The 22,109-nt window shown below is 43.6% G+C and overlaps 1 protein-coding gene across 1 annotated transcript; it reads left to right on the top strand.

The window, feature by feature from the left end:
* Positions 1–6,655: 6,655 nt before the first annotated feature.
* On the top strand, positions 6,656–15,167 carry rdh14a (retinol dehydrogenase 14a). Its single transcript, XM_078213048.1, has 2 exons — positions 6,656–7,017; positions 14,015–15,167. The coding sequence occupies exons 1-2, from the start codon at positions 6,676–6,678 to the stop codon at positions 14,627–14,629; spliced, it is 957 nt and encodes a 318-aa protein (XP_078069174.1). The 5' UTR covers positions 6,656–6,675; the 3' UTR covers positions 14,630–15,167.
* Positions 15,168–22,109: the final 6,942 nt, after the last annotated feature.

A 22,109-nucleotide genomic window follows, 5' to 3' on the forward strand; every position in this document is an offset into this window, starting at 1 on the left:
TTTATATTTAATAAAAGTCCAGTTGGAGGGGAATTCTGATCATACAACATCAATGAATTTTTAAATGGAAGCATTAAATGTAATAATTACTTTCTCTTACACTACCCAATGTCACTAGATTGCAGAAGACTTTGTTTAATTATGTAAATAGTTGAAGAAGAAACCTGAACCATCATTTCACTTCAGAAGACCAATGAAATTTCAAATGCACTTTGCATCCAAAGCAAAAACTCTACCCCTGCGCTTTTATGTGGTTTCTATTGTATTTAACACTCAATTTGACTAGCAATGCATAAAAATATATTTTAGAGAAATCAGAGAAAAAGTAATTATGCATTATCTTGATCCTTTATCTTTGTTTTTATTTTCAAAATTTGGGGATATTAAAATTTGTGCTTATCAAAGTGCAAGAAGAAATTGGTGAAAATGGAACTGGTTTCAGACTGCTAAAATCATTAGAACATAATACTAGAAATTGCTGATAATGATAACAGGGGCCAAACATTTTGTATTGCTATGATACTTTAACCAGAATATTTAGTAAACTGATTAGCCCCTTTGTAACTACAGCAAATGGACCTATATAAGACCATAAGTCATTCATCAGTGGTGACCTCACAGCATCACGTTATTGGTATCCATACTGTACATGTGCCACGATGTCCAGTTGCTGTTCAATGCATGTTTGCAGACAGTACCTGATGCCTTTGTTTTTCCAAACTTTCTTAAAATCGAGAGTTTCTTGACCCATAATAATGGCAGAATAGTGTGAATCTGGTGCAAGAGATGTTTCTTCTAAGAAATCACAGAATCCCTGCAGTACAGAAGGAGGCCATTCGGCCCATCGAGTCTGTATTGAACCTCCAATAGACAATCCCACCCAGACCCTATCCCCATAACCCCACATATTTACCCCACCAATCTTCTTAACCTACACGTCTTGGGACCATAAGGGGCACTTTAGCATGGCCAATTCACCTAACCTGCGCATCTTTGGACTGTAAGAGGAAAATGGAGCACTCAGAGGAAACCCACGCAGACATGGGGGAATGTGCAAACTCCACGCAGATGCTGGAATTGAACCCAGGTCCCTGGCACTGTGAGGCAGCAGTGCTAATCACTATGCCACCGTGCCACCCTCATGATGATGTGATGATACAATACCAAACAATGATAATACCACCAAATGATATTAAATAAACTTGTTTACAGGAACTAACTTATTTCATAGAGGGTTAGGTCATTAAAGTAATCAGCATTCTCCAGAGGATGCTTATTGCTGTTAAGACTTTTCACCGGAAACCAATTTGATGTTCCCTCACTGCATCAGCTTAACTCTCCAAGCAGAGAGGGTACTTCAGCATCAGGTTTAGTGATTAGCTCATCAAAATTCAGTTCTCAAATGGCCAATAAGTAGAGAAGAAAATTCTTCTTGTATTTCTGGAGAGAAACATATCATTGGATATTGCTTAAAAAATAAGCTAATTTGAACTATTTACTACTCTAACAAGGTAGCCAAGTCAGCACTATCAATGTGTGTGTACAATTGCTGCATCAAGTGAATTTGGTTTGTGACTGGGTGTTTAGGTTTTCCGTAACTATTCCGATTTTTCTTCCTTCTACTTTAAAAGAATGGATTATAAAATGTGGCCAAGCAAAAATATGAGATTTATAATAATTGTATCTGAAAACTGAAATCCTATCCATGAAAATGCCTATACTTTATCTCACAGATCAGTCAGTGCAAGTAAGCAAGAATGATGATATCATCCTTATTTAAAAACTGCATTTGTTTGTAAAAATAATTAACCATTTTATTATTTTTCCCCTTGACACCCCTTCTCCTGAGGCAGAGGAAGCAAAAATCCATGGCTCTTCCAGTGTCTTCCCAATGTAATTCCAGCAGAGGGCACCAGAAGGGCCAGAGATTACACCAGGGCCCAGTTAGACTGGTCGTGGAGTTTCCTGCAAGCTTCAAAATATATGGGCTGCAATGTGATGATTGAATCTGATTTGGGGTGAATTAAGATGTAGGCAGCGGAATTTTTGGAGGTTGTAAATTTTTGGGGGGTGGAAAATGGGATACCAGCCAGTAAAACATTGGAAAAGTCAAGAATAAAAGTAACAAAGGAATGGGTGAGGGTTTCACCAGAAGATCAGCTGAGGAAAGATCGGTGTCGAGTGATGTTACTTGGGTGAAAGTAGGCTGTTTTGGTAATGATGTGGATGTACAGTTCCCAGAAATACTCTCTTCCACCTTCTTCTGTCGGGAAAAAGATACAAACATCTGAGACCAACCGACTCAAGAACAGCTTCTTCCCTGCTGCCATCAGATTTTTAAATGGACTTACCTTGCATTAAGTTGATCTTTCTCTACACCCTAGCTATGACTGTAACACTACATTCTGCGCTCCTTCTCTATAAACGGTATGTCTGTAAACGTGCAAGAAACAATACTTTTCATTGTATTCCCATACATGTGACAATAATAAATCAAATCAAATCAAATCAAAAGTACAACCCCAAGGCTGCAAACAATTGTACTGAACTTAAGTTAGTTATCAGGAGTGAAAAAGGTAGATTGGAAATTAAGTTTGTGGCAGGGACCAAAGACAGGGGCTTCAGTCTTCTCAATATTTGATTTGAGGAACTTTCCACACATCCAATATTGAAAATGGGTGTCTGGCAATTCTCGTGCAGCTACAACACTGGCATCTACCCGGCAATGTTGAAAATTGCCCAGGTATATCCTGTACACAAGAAGCAGGACAAATTCAATCCAGCAAATAACCACCCCGTTCGTCTACTCTTGATCATCAGTAAAGTAATGGAAGGGGTCATCAACAGTTCTATCAAGTGGCATTTAGTCAGCAATAACTTCACTGATGCCCCTTTTTGGTCCTGCCAGGGTCACTTAGATCCTGACCTCATTACAGCCTTGGCTCAAGCATGGACAAAAGAGCTGAACTCCAGAAGTGAGGTGAGGGTGACTGCCCTTGACATCAAGGCAGCGCTTGACCCATGTGTAGTATTAAGGAGTCCTAGCAAAACTGGATTCAATGGGAATCAGGAGGAAAACCCTCCACTGGTTGGAGTCATACATGGCACAAAGGAAGATGGTTGTGGTGGTTGGTGGTCAACCATCTCAGTCCCAGGATATTGCTGCAGGAGTTCCTCAGAGTGGTATTCTAGGCACAGCCATCTTCAGCTGCTTCATCTATGACCTTCCTTCCATCATAAGGTCAGAAGTGGGATGTTTGCTGATGATTGCACAATGTTCAGCACCATTCGCGATTCCTCAGATACTAAAGCAGTACATGTTCAAATGCAGCAAGAACTGGACAATATCCAGTCTTGGGGCTGACAAGTGGCAAGTAACATTCATGTGACAAAAGTGCCAGGAAATCACCATCTCCTACAAGAGAGAAACTAACCATCACCCCTCAACATTCAATGGCATTACCATCGCTAAATCACACACCATCAACATCCTGAGGTTTACCATTGACCAGGAACTGAACTGGATTAGCCGTATAAATACTGTGGCTACAAGAGCTGGTCAGAGATTAGGAATCCTGTGACGAGTATCTCACTTTCTGACTCTCCTCACTGATGAGCTCAATGCATTCTACGTCTGTTTTGAGCAAGAGGTCAGTGAGAGCATGCCCTCCACCATGGAAGCCCTGGATGAACCAATATCTGGGGTCACCATTGCAGATGTCAGAGCAGCTTTCTCGAAGGTCAACCCATGGAAAGCAACTAGCCCGGATGGGGTACCCGGACGTGCACTCAGATCCTGCGCGGAGGTATTCACAGACATCTTCAAACTCTCTTTACAACAATCTGAGGTCCCTATCTGCTTCAAGAAGACAACCATTTCCCTGGCCCTGCACTCAGCCCTGGAACACCTAGATAACAAGGACACCTATGTCAGATTCCTATTTGTTGACTACAGCTCAGCCTTCAACACTATTATTCCCACAAAACTCATCTCCAAACTCCGTGGCCTGGGCCTCGGCAGCTCCCTCCGTGACTGGATTCTGAACTTCCTAACTCACGGACCACAATCAGTAAGGATAGGCAACAACACCTCCTCCATGATAATCCTCAACACCGGTGCCCCACAAGGCTGTGTTCTCAGCCCCCTACTATACTCCTTGTACACCTAGACTGTGCGGCAAAATTCCCCTCCAATTCGATTTTCAAGTTTGCTGACGACACCACCATAGTGGGTCGGATCTCAAATAATGACGAGACAGAGTACAGGAATGAGATAGAGAATCTGGTGAACTGGTGCGGCAACAATAATCTCTCCCTCAATGTCAACAAAACAAAGGAGATTGTCATCGGCTTCAGGAAGTGTAAAGAAGAACTTGCCCCTGTCTACATCAATGGGGACGAAGTAGAAACAGTCAAGAGCTTCAAGTTTTTAGGTGTCCAGATTACCAACAACCTGTCCTGGTCCCCCCATGCCGACACTATAGTTAAGAAAGCCCACCAACGCCTCTACTTTCTCAGAAGACTAAGGAAATTTGGCATGTCAGCTATGACTCTCACCAACTTTTACAGATGCAACATAGAAAGCATTCTTTCTGGTTGTATCACAGCTTGGTATGGCTCCTGCTCTGCCCAAGACCACAAGAAACTACAAAAGGTCATGAATGTAACCCAGTCCATCACGCAAACCAGCCTCCCATCCATTGACTCTGTCTACACTTCCCGCTGCCTCGGCAAAGCAGCCAGCATAATTAAGGACCCCACGCACCCCGAACATTCTCCCTTCCACCTTCTTCCTTCTGGAAAAAGATACAAAAGTCTGAGGTCACGTACCAACCGACTCAAGAACAGTTTCTTCTCTGCTGCTGTCAGACTTTTGAATGGACCTCCTTGCATTAAGTTGATCTTTCTCTAACCCTAGCTATGAAAACACTACATTCTGCATTCTCTCGTTTCCTTCTCTATGAATGGTATGCTTTGTCTGTATAGCGCGCAAGGAACAGTACTTTTCACTGCATGATAATACATGTGACAATAATAAATCAAATCAAAATCAAAGCCACTCCACCATCTACAAGCACATCAGGAGTGTGATAGAATATTCTCTCCTTGCCTGGATGAGTGTAGCTCCAAAACACTCAAGAAGCTCATCATCATCCAGGACATAGCAGCCCAATGTATGGTACCCCATCCACAAACATTCACTCCCTCCCCTACCGATGAATGGGGGCAACCATTTGTACAATCTACAAGATGCATTGCAGGAACTCATTAAGGCTCCTTTAGGCAGCATCTTCCATGCCTGTGACCATCACCAGCAAGAAGGGGAAGGGCAGCAGATATATGGGACCATCCTCACCTGGAAACCATCATCATCACTCACCATCCTGACTTGGAAATATATCGCCGTTCCTTCACTGTCACTGGATCAAAATCCTAGAACTCCTCCCTGTTGGTGTACCTACACCACATGGACTGCAGTGCTTCAAGAACGCAGCTCACCACCACCTTCTCAAGGGCAACTAGGGGTGAACAATAAATGCTGGTCTAGCCAACGGGGCCCTTATCCCATAATTGAGTAAAAGAAAATTTGGAGAAAGTTGAGAGGTCCAAGGAGCTGGTGGTGAGATAGAGCTGAGTGTTGCAAGCATACATTCGAAACCTGATATGTGTTTGAATGGTCTTGTGAGGGTTGGCATGTAGATGAGAAATAAACGGGTGCAAGAATAGATCCTTGATGAACTCCAGAGGCAACAGAGAGTGAGTGGGAAGAGAAGCAATTGCAGTGTATTCTCTGGAGGCTTGGAACTAAGCTATGGCGGTTCCACTCACCTGGACAAAGGCAGAGAGGATAATAGGACTAACTTTGTTAAAAGCTGCAGACAGGTTGAGAAGGATAAGAGGGATAGTACATCATGGTAACAGTCACCAGTAGCATGCCTGTTTTCGCTTCAGTGACCCCTCCCCCCTTTATCACAGGATCAGGTTTAGGGTAAAGCCGACGTTTCAGCTTTCATCAGAGTCTGATGAAGAAAGCTGCAAAAGCAGCACATCCTGCCTGGTCCTCAAGCCCAGCTCTTCTATCAGATGAATGGATGGGAAGCTGAGAGGATCCGTGTTTCCAGCAGCCCCATCACCTTTCAGAACACCAGTGGATAGCACCAGCAAGAGGTAGCTGCAGCAATCTTGCAGCAAAATGTGCATCAATAGGTGATAGTCATCCTGCTTGCAAAAGATTCTCAGCTCCCAGGAGATACCAGCACGGTGGCAGAATGGTTAGCACTGCTGCCTCACAGCGCCAGGGGCGCAGGTTCGATACCCGGCTTGGGTCACTCTGTGCGGAGTCTGCACATTCTCCCTGTGTCTGTGTGGGTTTCCTCCGGGTTGCTCCTGTTTCCTCCCACGGTCCGAAAGACGTGCTGGTTAGGTGCATTGGCCATGCTAAATTCTCCCTCAGTGTACCCGAACAGGTGCTGAAATGTGGCAACTAGGGTATTTTCACAGTAATTTCATTGCAGTGTTAATGTAAGCCCATTTGTGACACTAATAAATAAGCTGAAAGAGCAGCCTTGGGTTTGGGGCAGTGATTGACATTAGCTGAGCTGTCAATCAGGCTGGACTGGGCTAGGGGTGACTCAGCACTGGCCCCAGCTGGCGCTGCCTGGTACTGCAGCCAGGATGCTCGCGCTATGCCTGTCGGCGGTGGCCGCTCTCTCCATAGCCATCTCCCTGGGCCGCTGGTTCATGGCGGCTGCCGCTGCCCCGCTTCGGGAGGCGGCCTCGATGCGGGGCCGGACGGTGATCGTGACCGGCGCCAACAGCGGCATCGGCCGGGCCACGGCGGCAGGGCTGGCCCGGCTCCAGGCCCGGGTCATCCTCGCCTGTCGCGACGAGAAGGCGGCCGCACAGGCGGCCCGGGAGATCCAGGAGGAGAGCGGCGGAGCCGGGGAGCTGCTGGTCCGGCACCTGGACCTGGCCTCACTCCGCTCGGTCAGGAGCTTCTGCCAGCGGATCACAGAGGTACATACCCCGGGAGGGGGTAAATACCCCGGGGGGTATAAAAAAACCCCAGGGGTTAAATATTCCTGGAGGGGGTAAATACCCCGGGGAGGGGGTAAATACTCCTGGGGGTAAATACTCCTGGAGGGGATAAATACACTGGGGGAGGGGGTAAATGCCCCGGGGAAGGGGGTAAATAACCCAGGGGGTAAATATCCTAGGAGGGGGTAAATACCCTGGGGGGGTAAATACCCCTGGGGAAGGGGGTAAGTACTCCTGGGGGGGGGGGGGGGGGGATTAAATATCCCCAGGGATGGGGTAAATAACCCAGGGATGGGGAAAAAGAACCCAGGGATGGGGGTATATACCCTGGGGGGAGGAGTAAATACACCAGGGAGGGTTGCAAATCTGGGGGAGCAGGTTAAGGAGGTTAGAGGCACTCTAACAACCACTCTTTGACATTCAATGGTCAACTCACTACATAAACACAGTGGCTACGTGAGCAGGTCAGAAGCTAGGCATACTGCAGCGAGTAACTCACCTCCTGACTCCCCAGAGCCTATCCACCATCTTCAAGGCACAAGTCAGGATGGGTCCTGGATGGGTCCAGCTCCAATGACACTCAAGAAGCTTGACACCATCCAGGACAAAGCAGCCCGCTTGATTGGCGCCACATCTACAAACATTCAATCCCTCCACCACCAACGCTCAGAAGCAGCAGTGTGTGCCATCTACAAGATGCACTGCAGCAATTCACCAAAAATCCTTAGACAGCACCTTCCAAACCCACGACCACTTCCATCTTGAAGGACAAGGGCAGCAGATAAATAGGAACAGCACCACCTGCAAGTTCCCCTCCAAGCCACTCACCATCCTGACTTGGAAATCTATCGCTGTTCCTTCGCAGTCGTTGGGTCAAAATCCTGGAATTCCCTCTCTTCACGGCATTGTGGGTCAACCCACTGAACATGGACCGCAGCAATTCAAGAACGCGGCTCACCAGCACCTTCTCAAGGGCAACTAGGGATGGGCAATAAATGCTGGCCAGCCAGCGACGCCCATGTCCCACGAATGAATTTTAAAAAACACTCAGGGTAGGGGGCAAATACTTGGAGAGGAGATAAATAGGGAGCGTAAATACCCAGTGGAGGGTAAATGTTGATCAAACTCTCGGTTAAATTCTGAGTAAATAGTGAAAGAGGGTGTAAATAACCATGTGAATATCAGAGGGTAAACACTGGTTAAATAGCCATGGGAGGGAATACCCAGAGGTAAACCAGGCAAAGACCCAGGGGTAAATACTGGTAGACGCAAGAGAGTAAATAGCCATGGGCAAGTATTTGGGAAATACAGGGGGTGTGGGGAGAATACCCAGAGGGATACTGGATAAATATCTGGGGATGGAGTATCTATGGGATATATGCATAGGGAGGGAATACATGTAGAGGATATTGGGTAAATACAAGGGGAAGAAAGTACCAGAAAAATACCCAGGAATGAGTGGGGAAATGCCTAGGGGGGAGGGAGTGGAGGTATACTTTGTGATAAATACCTGGGAAGGGAGTAAATACCTGTGGTAAACAGCCAGAGGGGTTGGGAAGTACTGGGTAAATACTTGGGTGGAATACCCGAGAGTGAATATTGGAAGGGGAGGAGTTTCCAGGGAGTAAATACCCGGGGGTAAATATTGGGTAGGTACCTGGGGGTACGTATCAGTTGGGTACATTCACTGTGGGTAAACATTTGGGGAATAACAGGGAGAAATACCGTGGGCTCTACATAAATATCTGGGGCTGGGTAATCTAAGAACTGGGTGAATATTGGGTAAATCCACGGGGACTGGATAAATATTGAGTGAATACCTGGGCTCTCTTATACCAGGGAGAGGTTAATTATTGAATAGTTAGATATTTTAGGACTGAAAGATGATGATCCAGGATTCAGGTGCACTGGTAAACGTGTAAAACTGAAACAGTAATCCAGGTTTAGGGGCTGGATAGACGTGGAAATAAGGGACACTGGTGTAATAATTTGTGATCAGGAGAATAAATCAGGACTAGAGATTAGAACAAATATCCTGACACTGAAAGAACGCTGTCATAGTAACCCCGAGCTGTGGTTAATTGGGGAGGGGATAATAACTGGGATCAGAATAAATTTTGTGGGTAATTACACAAGAACAGAGTTATAAAAAATTGGAACTGGACACATCTGGGATGCTACTGATGTTAAATATACCAAATTTGGAGATAAAACAGGATTTCCGTTAAACCTGACTTGGGTAGAAATTAGAGATAAACTAATTTAGTCCTTGCACTAATAATCCAGCACTTGGTAACGAAAAATAGAGACTGAGGTAAATAGCCAGCCTGGTGATAGCTAACTGAATACAGGGGCAATAACCAGGCATGTGATTTGGTGCCATCTGGACTAACCATAAACCAGCTCCAGAGATTTACTGTTCTCTAGGAAAAGAACCACCTCCTGATGTCTAACCTAGATCTGGCCTTACACAATTTAAAATTGTAATCCCCTGGTCCTTCCCATGCTATTTAGTTGGAACAAAATGTCTACTGAAACGCAATCACCATCTCAATATTGATCAAATGACCCCCAAGTGAACTTATAAGTGCACTTTTCCAGCTCTTTTAATCTGTCTTGCTAACTAAAGTGCTTTAAACTGGGAAATAGTCTAACTGCCCACTCAGCACCCTTTCCAAAGCCTCAATATCGCTCAACACATAAGGAAACCAAAACTGGACACTATTCCGACTGGAGCTTGACCAAAATTCTTGTACAAAGACCATCACAGTATGCTTTGACTATAGTTCAGTGCTCCCGACACCTTGTTAACTCTCTTTATCGATTCTCAGGCTTCTTCATGAACCTTAAGAGATCTGTGTACTAGAATGTCCAAATCTCTTTCTTTCTCAATCTTTTATGATTTTCACTTGAGGGTTCGTGTAGGTTGATCATTGTCCTCCCCAAATACCATACTTTTCCAAATTAAACTTCATTTACCAATCATGAGCCCAATTTCCAATAAACCAAGCTCCAGCTGCAGTATTCCAGCAGTGTCAAGTATCTTAACATTCTCACAGATTTTATTATTGTTTTCAAATTTTCAGATCTTGTTTCTAATACATGCATCTAGATCATGAATAAAAACAGTAAAGAGCTACAGTTCCAATAGCGATCCCTCTAGAACATCACCAGTTGGAAGACCATAGGCCTTAAGTTGTTGTAGATGGATTTGTATTTCCAGAAAGTTCTCAATCCAGCTCAATAAACCACTACTAATACCAGAGGCATTGACCATGCAGAGGTTTCTTTTGAAATGTCTTGCCAAATGGTTTTTGTAAACACTATGGACTAGGTTTCCCTCATCCACCTCATTGCTGACCTACTCAAAAAGCCATGATGTGGAGATGTCGGCGTTGGACTGGGGTAAGCACAGAAGGAACTTGAGACTCCAAAAGCTAGTGCTGCCAAATAAACCTGTTGGACTTTAACCTACGCAAAAAGTACAATCAATGTGTAAGACATTTTTGAAACTGTGTTCGGTTCCTTAATATGTCCCTCTGTTTGTAAGTAGTCATATATCACATCCCTCGTGATTTCCTCAAGGATTTTCCCAATTATTCATGTCAAACTAATGAACCAGAAATTATCCAGGTCTTATCTCTATTTTTAAAGATGGAGACAACATTAACCCCCTTCCATTCAAAGGAACTGTCCAAGAGTGAAGGGAGCTATTAAGTACATAGGCAAATGGCTTTTACAGACCATTTCTAACATATGCCCCTTTGAATAGAAAGTCTATTTAGTTTATAAAACAGGATTGCATATCTCTTTTCTCACTTAACTATTTAACAGATTAGGATTGTATATTTCTGAAATCTATTAGTCAATCTGCCCTGTGCTGTTAACACTTTTTAAAATCTATATGTACAAGATAAACATGTTTCAGATATTTGTCCTCAAAAGGTGATTTTGTGACTTAAACCAAGGGAACTGTTGCAATATTATTCTTTGGATGCAGCTTCCATTTAGCAGAATGTTCTCTTTTAACATTACCACTAATCTTCTTAATCCCTTTGTTCTGCTTTTCTTTGTGTGAACTCTTGATTTTATCAGCTCTCAGCGTTTTCCATTCCAGTTGCTGGGTATGTAGGGTTTTATTAAATACTTCAGCTCCGATGGCCACACTCTGCTGCTGCTTGTTCATGTTCACTGTTAGTTACAGTACTGCAGTCAGTAAAACCACTAATTGTTCAACCAGAGAATCCTCATTGTGAAGGGCATTCTACTTCCTTAGTGCTGTGCATGTGGACTGAATTGTAGCAGCTGTTTAAAGATGTCATCAGTTGTTAATCCACAGCCAAGATATAGTTTTGTTGCACACCTTAGTTTGTTTTTCCAAATGCCTCAAAGGTTTACTTTTTCCGAGTTCCTTCATGGCTACAAACATTTTCTTGCCTCAATGATATTAAGCTTTTTGTCACATCACACTGCTTTTGCAGCAGCTGAACCCTGGGTTATAGTAAGGTGGGGTGGCCGGGGAGGGGGTAGGTAGTATCATGGAGATCAGATGGTTCATGCCTGGTTAAAGTTTATATTGTTTATATTACTCCCTCCAACATGCTGGTTATAACTCAAATGTCTCCCTCCAGTCATTCCACTTAACCAACAGGCTTGCCCAGTGCCACGTCCCAACTACTGAAACTACTAGTTGCAGTTGATCTTGAAGCATGTTGAGAATTGCTTGTAGACAGATCACCATTAGGCTACATTTTAGTAGAGTGTGGGTAGGTTAGCTTATCAAGGCTTCCTGAATTTTAATTTTGGCAGCCAGCTTCACGTTACCTGAAAAGTTGGTAACCCAACTGTTGCAACAATCAAGAGATTTAGCATAAAGATCATGTTTTTTTCCAAATGTAAACCAATGTAGGTTGGCAGTTGGTTTATAAACCTCATTAATGGCTTATTTAATCTGTAGAAGGTCAGAGATCTTGACAAAATTTACTGCTTTACAAAAACCTTTTTGTAAATAAAAGGCGAGCTATTAATAAAAGTTGGACCAGGGCTATCCAGTTGGTTTCACACCCCTGCACTTTCCCCATTGTCCTGCAACTTTCTCTTCAAATATATGTTATGTAGGAACTAGCTCTATCTCCTCTGGGAGCAATGACTACAGTGCAAACCAGACATAGATTTGGACCGAGCTGGAGCCTCCATGGAATTCATGAAGATGTAGAACTCAGGTGTTTGGATATTTAAAGTCTGTAGAAGGAGGTAATGGGGAAGCGGAAAGGGGTTCTTAGTTTGATGGTCAAAACATGTTCTAGCTCCTTGTTGCTTGTGGTAAGTTACTGAGGTCAAAACTAATGCCAAGAATTCTGAGAGCTGAACAGCAGACGATGAGGACTCAACTCTAGTCAGTGCACATGTACTGGCCCGTTTCACAGAGTGAATCTGAATCTGCCTGGCATCACTCAGAACATCATTAAGAGCTTCAAGCTGTCACACAAAGGCACATGAATAACTGGAAAAGATGGCAGTCTCTGTGAGACAGTAAAAAAAAACACTAAAAAAGACACTAAAACATCCTGAATTATCCAAGCCCTCTCACTAGGTCATAAGATGGCAGTCTCTGTGAGAGGCAGTTTCATGGGGGCTTCAGGCTCGACAAAGCAATGTGCTTCGGCAGGTCCCTCTTCTGGCTTCCTCTGCAGCTACTATCTGTAGTCTTGGTAAACACATAGGAAAGGTCTGTTTGGGTACGCGGATGCAGTCCTGAATTGGGTGCACATGCACAGAAGGATTGCTAAAACATCCTGAATTTTCCGAGCCCTCTCGCTAGGTCATAAGAACAAAGAAAATTACTGCACAGGAATAGGCCCTTCAGCCCTCCAAGCCTGCACCGACCATGCTGCCCGACTGAACTAAAACTCTCTACCCTTCCAGGGACCATATTCCTGTATTCCCATCCTATTCATGTATTTGTAAAGACGCCCCTTAAAAGTCACTACCGTATCCGCTTCCACTACCTTCCCCGGCAGCGAATTCTAGGCACCCACCATCCTCTGTGTAAAAAATCTGCCTCATAAAGAACTGAGGCTGAATTTGATGAAGAAATCACATCTCATGGAAAATTCTTAAGAGTTGGCATATATGGATTGAGCAAGTCTTCGTCAGATTAGAATAAAGTTTCTTTTACTGTTGGTGAACTAGGAAGTTCAGAATGGGTGAGACCAATTGCACTTTTCAAAAGTGAAAATACATTTTACGGTGATAATTTTTTCCTTTAAACTGAAGACAGATGACCAACAATCATGTGTTCACTTTATGTGAAATGGTACAAACTATATCCACAAAGATGAGAGATTCTGGTAAATAAGGAATACTCAAGCTTTAGTGCCAGAGTTTCTCTCACTTCAGATTCAAGAGTGGTAGCACAGTATTTGAACTGTGATACGCTCACATTTAAAGAATTTAGGAGACCTTATTGTTTGATGACAGTAATGGTACTAATTGGCTGCCATTTGTAAATATTTGAACACTTTCCAAAGAGTTGTCGGGTAATTTATTGAAGGCTTTTAGTTTGTGTGTATGTGTGTTTCCATCGCACATAAGCTTCCATTTTTGTTTTTGAAAAAATTTATATTTTTTGGTTTGTTTCCATTTTACATCCATTCCAGCACCTGTAGCTTTATTTGATTATGAATTTTGAAAGGTCCAAAACTAGGAATGTATCCAAGACCCAGCTTGTATCAGGACCTGCAATGAATTTCCATTCTTATGAGGGCTTTTCCGTTGTTATTTTTCTTTAAAAAGGTGAATTCGCAGTACAAGATAAACCTGCAAAGTATTCCTTATTTAACTAGCATTAATAAACTTGCAGACGGCAGAGAATTCTTATTGTTTCCAATTGCTTTAAATTGTTTGTGAATAATGCATTATAGTAATGGATGAAAAGTTTTAAAAACATTTCTTTCCTCCTCCCCATCCCTCAAAGGAAGAACCAAGGCTAGATGTCCTAATCAATAATGCAGGAATCTTCCAGTGTCCCTACATGAAAACTGAGGATGGTTTTGAGATGCAGTTTGGGGTGAATCACCTGGGGCACTTCCTTCTGACTAATCTCCTCCTTGATCTCCTCAAACGCTCTGCCCCAAGCAGGATAGTGGTGGTATCCTCCAAGCTCTACAAGTACGGTGAAATCAACTTTGATGATCTGAACAGTGAACAAAGTTACAACAAAAGTTTTGGTTACAGCAGAAGTAAACTGGCCAATATCCTGTTCACTCGCGAACTAGCCAAACAGCTGGAAGGCACCGGCGTCACTGCAAATGTGCTGCACCCAGGCATTGTACGCACAAACCTGGGAAGACATATCAATATCCCTTTACTCGGATTGCCGGTTTTCAAGCTGGTGTCCTGGGCATTCTTTAAAACGCCAGAACAAGGAGCACAGACCACACTTTACCTGGCTACCTCTCCAGAAGTTCAAGATGTGTCAGGGAAGTATTTTGGAGACTGCAAACAAGAGGAATTATTGCCTAAAGCAATGGACGATGCAGTTGCAAGGAAATTGTGGGATATGAGTGAGAGTATGGTGGGACTAATGTAACTACCAAAGTGATGTAAATATTCTGCTGGACTATTACCTGAAATGCAAACTTTTTGTGTGAATTATTGCCTAACTGAATATTTTTGCTGTGTAAAAAGCAATTGTTATATCAGTAAGCACAGCCCAGAATATATTTTAAAGTTAGCAGTTGCACAGAATGATGTGATAAAATAATTTGTTGGAAAGTGCCATGTTTGATATGACTGGTTTTCTCCATATGGTTTAAAATTGTTTCCTGGACTGTAATATGTGGGTGTTATTTGCCTTTTGTTAATGAGTCCCATTCCCCCACAACAAACCTAACTCTGGAGGGTAAAGGGCAACCCTAAATCTCTTCCCCCTAAACTTAACAACTCTTTTAAAAGGAAGGGTTATCGTATTATGTAATGGAAATGCCTGGTCCTGTTTAATTGATATTTTATTGGAACTACCTGGCAAATTTGACCCATAGTACCATCCACTGCAGCGCAATTTAAAGGACTTAAATTACTTTGAATTTTGTAACACTTAGCAAATAAATACGATTCCTGAAAACTAATATTGAAGCCTGCTGTTTTGTACTTTATAAAAAAGCTATTTTAAGAATAGCTTCAGAAGTTTAAAAGTTTCATATTTTGAGATTGTGTCTAGTAAAAAGTGAAGTATTTCTGTGTAATTTTTACATACAACTTTTTCACAAGAATTGTAATGTAATGAGGTATTTGAAGGATTATAGCAATTACCTTGATTCAGTCAGGCTACCAAGAAGATTATGTTTTGAACATCTATAGAAAAGAATAAGGACCACCTTCTGTGTTGGAGAAACATATGGAGAGTTCAAAGATCCTTTGGTATGCAGGCTCAAAAGAAGTGATGCAGTTGGGAAATTAGTGGGCTGTAACTTTCAAGTTCCACAGCAATGTATCTGGGAGCGTTTCTCAAAGATGCGCTGGGGAACTCGCACCCTTCTCTCCCTCCCTCCCCAGAAGTTCCTAGGTAGGGTTTGCTGTTGGGCAAAATCGCCTGCACTGGGAAGTATCCCAAAATGCGATTTAGATCACAAGCCTCAGATGGTTCTGATTGTGTTGTTGTGATTTACCCGGAAAAAGTTAGAATTTAAACCATTTTCAGCTTCTGGATAACACAAGCCCACCATGGGGCTAGGCGAGCCCCCACCGCACTTCCCCATCCCCACTACCACCCCTAATACCCACGGGACTATCCCTCCATGAGTACCTGCGCCCAAATGGGGGTCCCCCATGAAACACCTCACCCCCACCGGTCTTGACCTTAGGAGACTGCAGTACATCTGAGAAGCACAGGCCTCTCCAAACCATGCTGTCTGGAGTCTGCGGGAGATTATCAGATCTGTCATAAGCACCAGTCACTGCATTAAAGGCCAGTATTTTCTCAGAAGTGGTTAAGTCCTGGTTTCAGGACCATAAATGGGTCCTGAGTCCAGATGGACAGGCAGCAGGACAGCGACAGCAGTCTTTACAGCAGTGACCTCGTAGTTAACACCTGCCAACTTGCTGTCCCAATAAGGATAGTGAGCTGGCTCACTAGACAGCTGGTCCAGTCAGAGGGCCATCAGACAAGGGAGGTGGCTGCAACTAAGCCTGCAAGGAGAATGTGATGGTGCTTCCTTTTCTGTGGTGTCCTTGCGGGTGGAGGGGGTTGGTGGCGTTAGAATTATTTTTCTCTGGTGGGACCAGGCCTTCGGCAGTGATCAGAGTGGTGTTGAGGCCACAGGGGGGCCATTCTCCTTGGGTCATGGAGCCTGTGGATACAATGTTACTCCTCTGCCCACCACTACCAACAACCCCCCCCCCCCTTCCCGCATCAACTGGGCAAACCACTGACTGGCTGCCTCTTTGCCATTGATGGACTAAATTGATTATCCAGCTGCAGTCAGTGGGTGGCAAAGCTGCTTCCATTCCTATCACTGGTATAGTAGTCTGTTAATGGGACTGCATCAGGGAGCCCTCTGAGTGCACCACTCTGGAATATTATCAGGTTCACTAGCTCCTGCTACCTAGCTTGCCACTCGACCAGGTAAAGATTTGTTTGTGGTGTTTGTCTTAGGGTGTTGTTTAAATAATATACTTTGTAAATGGAGAAGGGCTGAGGTTGAACAATGTTCTCTGGCTATTCAAACAAATCTTTAAATTGGTGCACTGCCGGAGAATTTCCACCATTGTCATTCAGTCCTGCAGATCGAATGGATCAGTATTACCCTAAATCACAATGTATGAGTTGAGTGCATAAGACAATCCCATTTTTCTGGGCCCAAAAACATGCTTTTGCATGAACTCAGCATGTAAATTGCTCTCCCTTTTCAGCCATGACATGCACTATAAGCATTAGTAGTCAGCCTCAAATTTATCACCCCATAAATGCATGTTGTACTTATCAGTAACTTACAGAATCCCTGCAGTGTAGAAGGGGGCCATTCGGCCCATCGAGTCTGCACCGACTATAGTTCTGCACAGGATTGAGTTGGCGATGAGGGCTGTGTTGTGAAGATCTGCAGTCATTTCAGACATGCCCACTCTGTTGAATGTTGATGACATTTCAAAATGAGGACAACCAGCATCCATGCCAGCAGTTTCCTTTTATACTGAGCACATAAGTTGACCCCGGATTTTGGAGGCATTTTTCAAGGCTTCAAATGTTTACTTGTATGCGAACATCTATGGTAATTCACATCTTCAAGCTTCATTTTCAGCACAGAAAGATTGTGAGGACCTTGTTTTAACTAATATTTTGTATATGTGGAAAATTAACATGAACAGAAATGTATTACAAAGACTTGTGCCACACAATTACATTTGATTTACGGTATGCCAGAGCAGGGATGGAAATCTGATTGAAACAGAGTTGCAGAAAAAGTTGGTACATTTAAAAACTTTGGAGAGGAGAAGAGGCTGAAAATGGAGTAGTAGTTTATAAGGCCAGAGGGGACAAGGGTTTCTGAGTAATGAGGTGAAGATGGGCAGATTTAGAGGCAAGAGAACTGTCAAGAATTTATCAGCTAAAATGAGGGCTAGAAAGGGAAATCGAAAGGTCAGCCTGCTTGACAAAAGGATCAAGAGAGCACAGGAGCAGGAGTAAGCCATTTATCTCATGAATATCCTGTCATGGCTAATATATAATTTAATTTCCAAGTACCCGTTTTTACCCCAGAACATCTTGATACAGTGCTTTCCAAACTTTCCCACTGTGACCCCATTTTTAATCTTGAGAATGCAATGAGCCCAGAGTGTCCTTCTAGACGGTAGCAGTCATGAGTTTGAAAGGTGCTGCCTAAGAAACCATGGTGAGTTCTTGCAGTGCATCTTGTAGATGGTACGCATGGCTGTTATTGTTTGGAAGTGGTGGAGGGAGTGAATGTTTGCAGAAGGGGTGACAATCAAGTAAGTGGACTGCTTTCTCCCGAATGCTGCCAAGCTTCTTGAGTAAGGTCCCGACAGATCTGCGGAGGCTAAACCAGTTGTGTTATTCATTTGTCCTTTTTGATTCATCGTGGAGCCCTGTGTAGTAATGTGTGCACGGAAGTAATGCACTGTGATGTAGAGCGGGAAACAGAAGCAGCAGGAATGACAGAGAACATACCACACTAAAGTCACATTCGTTTAGCAAGTGTCCCTAAGTGTCATTCTCCAAAGGGTTCTTACCTTCAACTTTCAAGTCTACATTTATTGGACTTCAGGATCATACTAGGGAAATGACCAGGGTAGAAGAGACTAAGGGTTTTAATGGGGACATGAGCATATCTCAGTGGCCTCCGCTTGGTATGTCATTAAGGTGGAGGTGAGAGTGTGATTGAGAAAATCCATATCTGCAGAAATGTGAATGGAGGGCCAAAGTTGGGAATTTGATAGTCCCAGTGGAGATGGCTTGGGTGTCAGTTTGTTCCAGGAGCAGATACAAAAAGAGTGAGGTTATTAGAGGAAGGGCAATGTGAGTGGATAGGGATACAAAGGAGTGATTATAGGTGACTTTATCTATGATTGACATGATGAGAGTCGAGAGGCCACATGAGATGAAATGTTCAAGTGAGCAGCCGTGAGTATGAGTAGATGTGTTGATATGGAATAAGAGACTAAAGGAGGATGTAAGGGCAGCATACTTACCAAAGAGAAGGCACAATGAGCTGAGATGCAGCAGCAGTAAATTACCTCCATTACTGACGTTTGGATAACAGAATACTGTTCAGGTCATGCAATAAATCTTGTAAAGTCTGCTTTGAAGCCTTTGCTAATTTGTCAGAAACAAACGTGGTTTTTAAATCTGAATAGTTCACTGAACCACATCCACAAACTTGTAAAATATGATCATTAACCAAAAAGGAAATCAGACCTCAGTGGCCTCCACTTGGTATGCCCATTACTCTGTCATTAATGTAGTGTGAATGCCACCCCTTCATGGATCACCTTTATTTTTGCTCTCCTGCCATTGGGATCAGTCACAAGCAGTGTGCCACGAGAGCATCTTGTAAAATGATTACACCACAGCTTTTGATTCTGTAAAACGTTTGGCTTTGAGTCTTGGGAGATTTTAAAGGATAAGTTTCATGCCCATTGTTGCTTTTAAATTCCACATAAACTGCAGGAAACCTTTCCAAACTACAGTTGAATATGTAAATGTCTCCTGGGTCTAATTTATAAAACATGATATTGGGCCCTGTAAAATTCTGCTCTAGATTTCAACGGAATCCAGACAAGAAACTCTATGATGTTACTAGGAAACTAAAACAGGCATTGCAAGCACTCTGCCGAATACATCTTGGATAAACAACTTTTCTGCTAGTTTTCTTGGCTGTCGTAATCTTTTGGAAGGTCTTGTGGCGCAGTGGGTGTAAGTGTCCCTGAAGCTCTGGGTTCGATTTCCACAGTAAGAAGTCTTAACAACACCAGGTTAAAGTCCAACAGGTTTATTTGGTAGCAAAAGCCACTTTCCGAAAGCTAGTGGCTTTTGCTACCAAATAAACCTGTTGGACTTTAACCTGGTGTTGTTAGACTCCTTACTGTGTTTACCCCAGTCCAACGCCAGCACCTCCACATTCGATTTCCACCCCAGGACTTAATAGCTAAGGAAGATACATTCGTAACCTAACCAAAGAAATTGGTTATCAACCTGCAGATCCTTACAACATACACCAAAGGCAGGTGGGAGGAATGGGAGAGATTTCTGGCCAGTCATATGATGGGAAGGAAGTTGAATCTCTACCATCATTATCCAAAGCTCCAGACTGCAACATGCATATGAAAGTGCATATTGCTGACACAACTCCGACTCCCTGGGTGATCTGCAACACCACACACACACTCAAACACACACACACACTCATGCACTCTCACACACACACGCACTCACACATGCGTGCATGTGTGTGTGCACATACTGATCGTTTGCAAGCTGCACCCACATGGACAGTGTCTGTCGCCTTAGCCTTGATTGACTTGGCTTCTTCCTCTTCACTTTGATGTGGAGCATGCAACTGCTGTCAAATGATCCTCGGAGCCCCACGTAGGCTGTGCTGAAACTGCCTCCTGATCTGTCCAGACGTGTGAAGTTCCACTATCAGGTGCCATTGATATGAAGAGTTTTAGTTTCAGAAGGCTGAGTGTGTTCTGCTATTGTTCTTGGTGGCTGCCACAAAAGGAATTATTAGTCAAGTTAAACAGTCTCCAAGGAACCCTGCTTCAAGCCTCTATTAGCCTTAAATTTCTAGCACAAAATGGTCAGCAGCAAGTTAAAAAGGCTGTAACGGGATCCAGTTGTCCTCAGGGCCAAGACACTTCAGCTAGTGATCACATTTAAACTGAAGTCAATGTTGCAATGTGGCAGCCAGTTTGCACACATCAAACTTTCCACAATGAGATCAAAGGCAAGTTCACCTATTTTGTTGGTGTTGACTGAGGAATCCTTGTTCAGGAGGAGAGGAAAATGGGGGCCTCAGTTTAATATCTCATTTAAACCAGACAGACCGGAAATGGTACTCACTTAGTGTCATAGTTATGTGTCATCCTAAAGAATTATGTGCGCATGGGCAGAATTTAATCCACCTTGTCACGACAGAAAAATGGCAGCTAGGCACAATTAATTGTGGGAGAGACTGTGCGTGTGTCTGCCGCTAGTGGGAAAATATCCTACAATTCAGTTGGAAGCAGGAAGGGACGAATGTGAGAAAGGTGCCTGCTCATGGCAGGATGTCGATTTAGCAGAGCCCTCCCAGAATTTAGTGCTGGATCAGGGATTAAATGAGAGTTGCATGGCGTTCCCGAGCCTCCTGAAGTATCCCAGTAAACCCTGTCAGGTTTTCCATCAGGTTAATGGGAGTGGTTGTGGGGTGGGGAGTGGGGGGGAGGGTCTCTCGGTGTCAGGCATTCAGTTCCAAATTGAGACACCTGGCATCAGGAAATTGGGAGTGGGGGGAGGGGGTGTACTGAAAGCAACTGCGCTGTCCTTTCCTTCCACTCTCTTGCGCCCTCCTTCCCACCAGGCCCCATCCCAGCATCACTCACCTGTGTCCAGCCAACCCTGGTGAAACCCTGGGAGCGTTACAGGCAACAGCCACCATTCCTGGTGGCACCTCCGGCATTGGAGATCTGCTGACCTCTGATTGGCTGGCAGCGCATCCTCAGGTGGGATTTTCCAACCCAGGGTCCTAAATCCCAGAGAAGGCCCACGCTGGCAGGTAAGTGCCTGTTGGGTACTTAATTTGATCAGGCCTCCCCACGGAAGTGGTACAAGGTTCCCACCAGTCCTCCAATCGGTGGCTGAGATCCCAGTCGCCAACATTAAATCCAGCCCCATGTCTCTGAAGTGGGCCTTGAACCATCAAATATCTGGCTCAGAGGCAGCAGTGCTACCACTGAGCCATTACTGGTATTTCACAATGTGTGCAAATCGGAAGGGAATGCACGGTATATGAAGGCTGAGATTTTGTAAACATCTCCCTTAATCATCGCTACTCTTAAAGATAAAGTTTGCAACAATGTTAACAAAACTTACATCCAATACAACACATATAAAACCTCAAAACTGGTGCAATAATTCAAGATGCAACAGACTCCTAAAATTACTGGCTAGCGATCTTCAGTTGCCACTGGTTGCCTTTATGCTCACAAGAAATTGCTAATATAAATTCCATACACCCACATTACAACTCCCAATGTCCACAACTCTCTCTCCGTTATGGTGTAGCTGTGCATTGGTAATCTGCAACATCTGGTTGCTTCTTTTCCGGTATGACTGCAGCCTGAGAATCCCCAGGCTAAGTAATAGTAAAAGCAGAACTGAGCAAATCAATATGGGAACATTTTAATTTATGAAAAACATGTAATCAGCAACACTTTGTGTAAGCATTGCAACTACTTATAGTCAACAGCGAAATAAATTGATCAGATATTTTCATGCAAATTTAACAAATAATTACCGCAACGAAATCAGATTTTTTTATCTTTATATTCCACATTATTCCATTTTAAAAATT

The sequence above is a fragment of the Mustelus asterias genome, chromosome 5 (genome assembly GCF_964213995.1).
Source record: "Mustelus asterias chromosome 5, sMusAst1.hap1.1, whole genome shotgun sequence".
NCBI lineage: Eukaryota > Metazoa > Chordata > Chondrichthyes > Carcharhiniformes > Triakidae > Mustelus > Mustelus asterias.

Bases quoted from the DNA above. Each gene is read 5' to 3' on its own strand.
- rdh14a (XM_078213048.1), top strand. From the start codon at position 6,676: ATGCTCGCGCTATGCCTGTCGGCGGTGGCCGCTCTCTCCATAGCCATC. The intron at 7,018-14,014 runs GTACATACCCCG...CATCCCTCAAAG, and splicing joins TCTGCCAGCGGATCACAGAG to GAAGAACCAAGGCTAGATGT.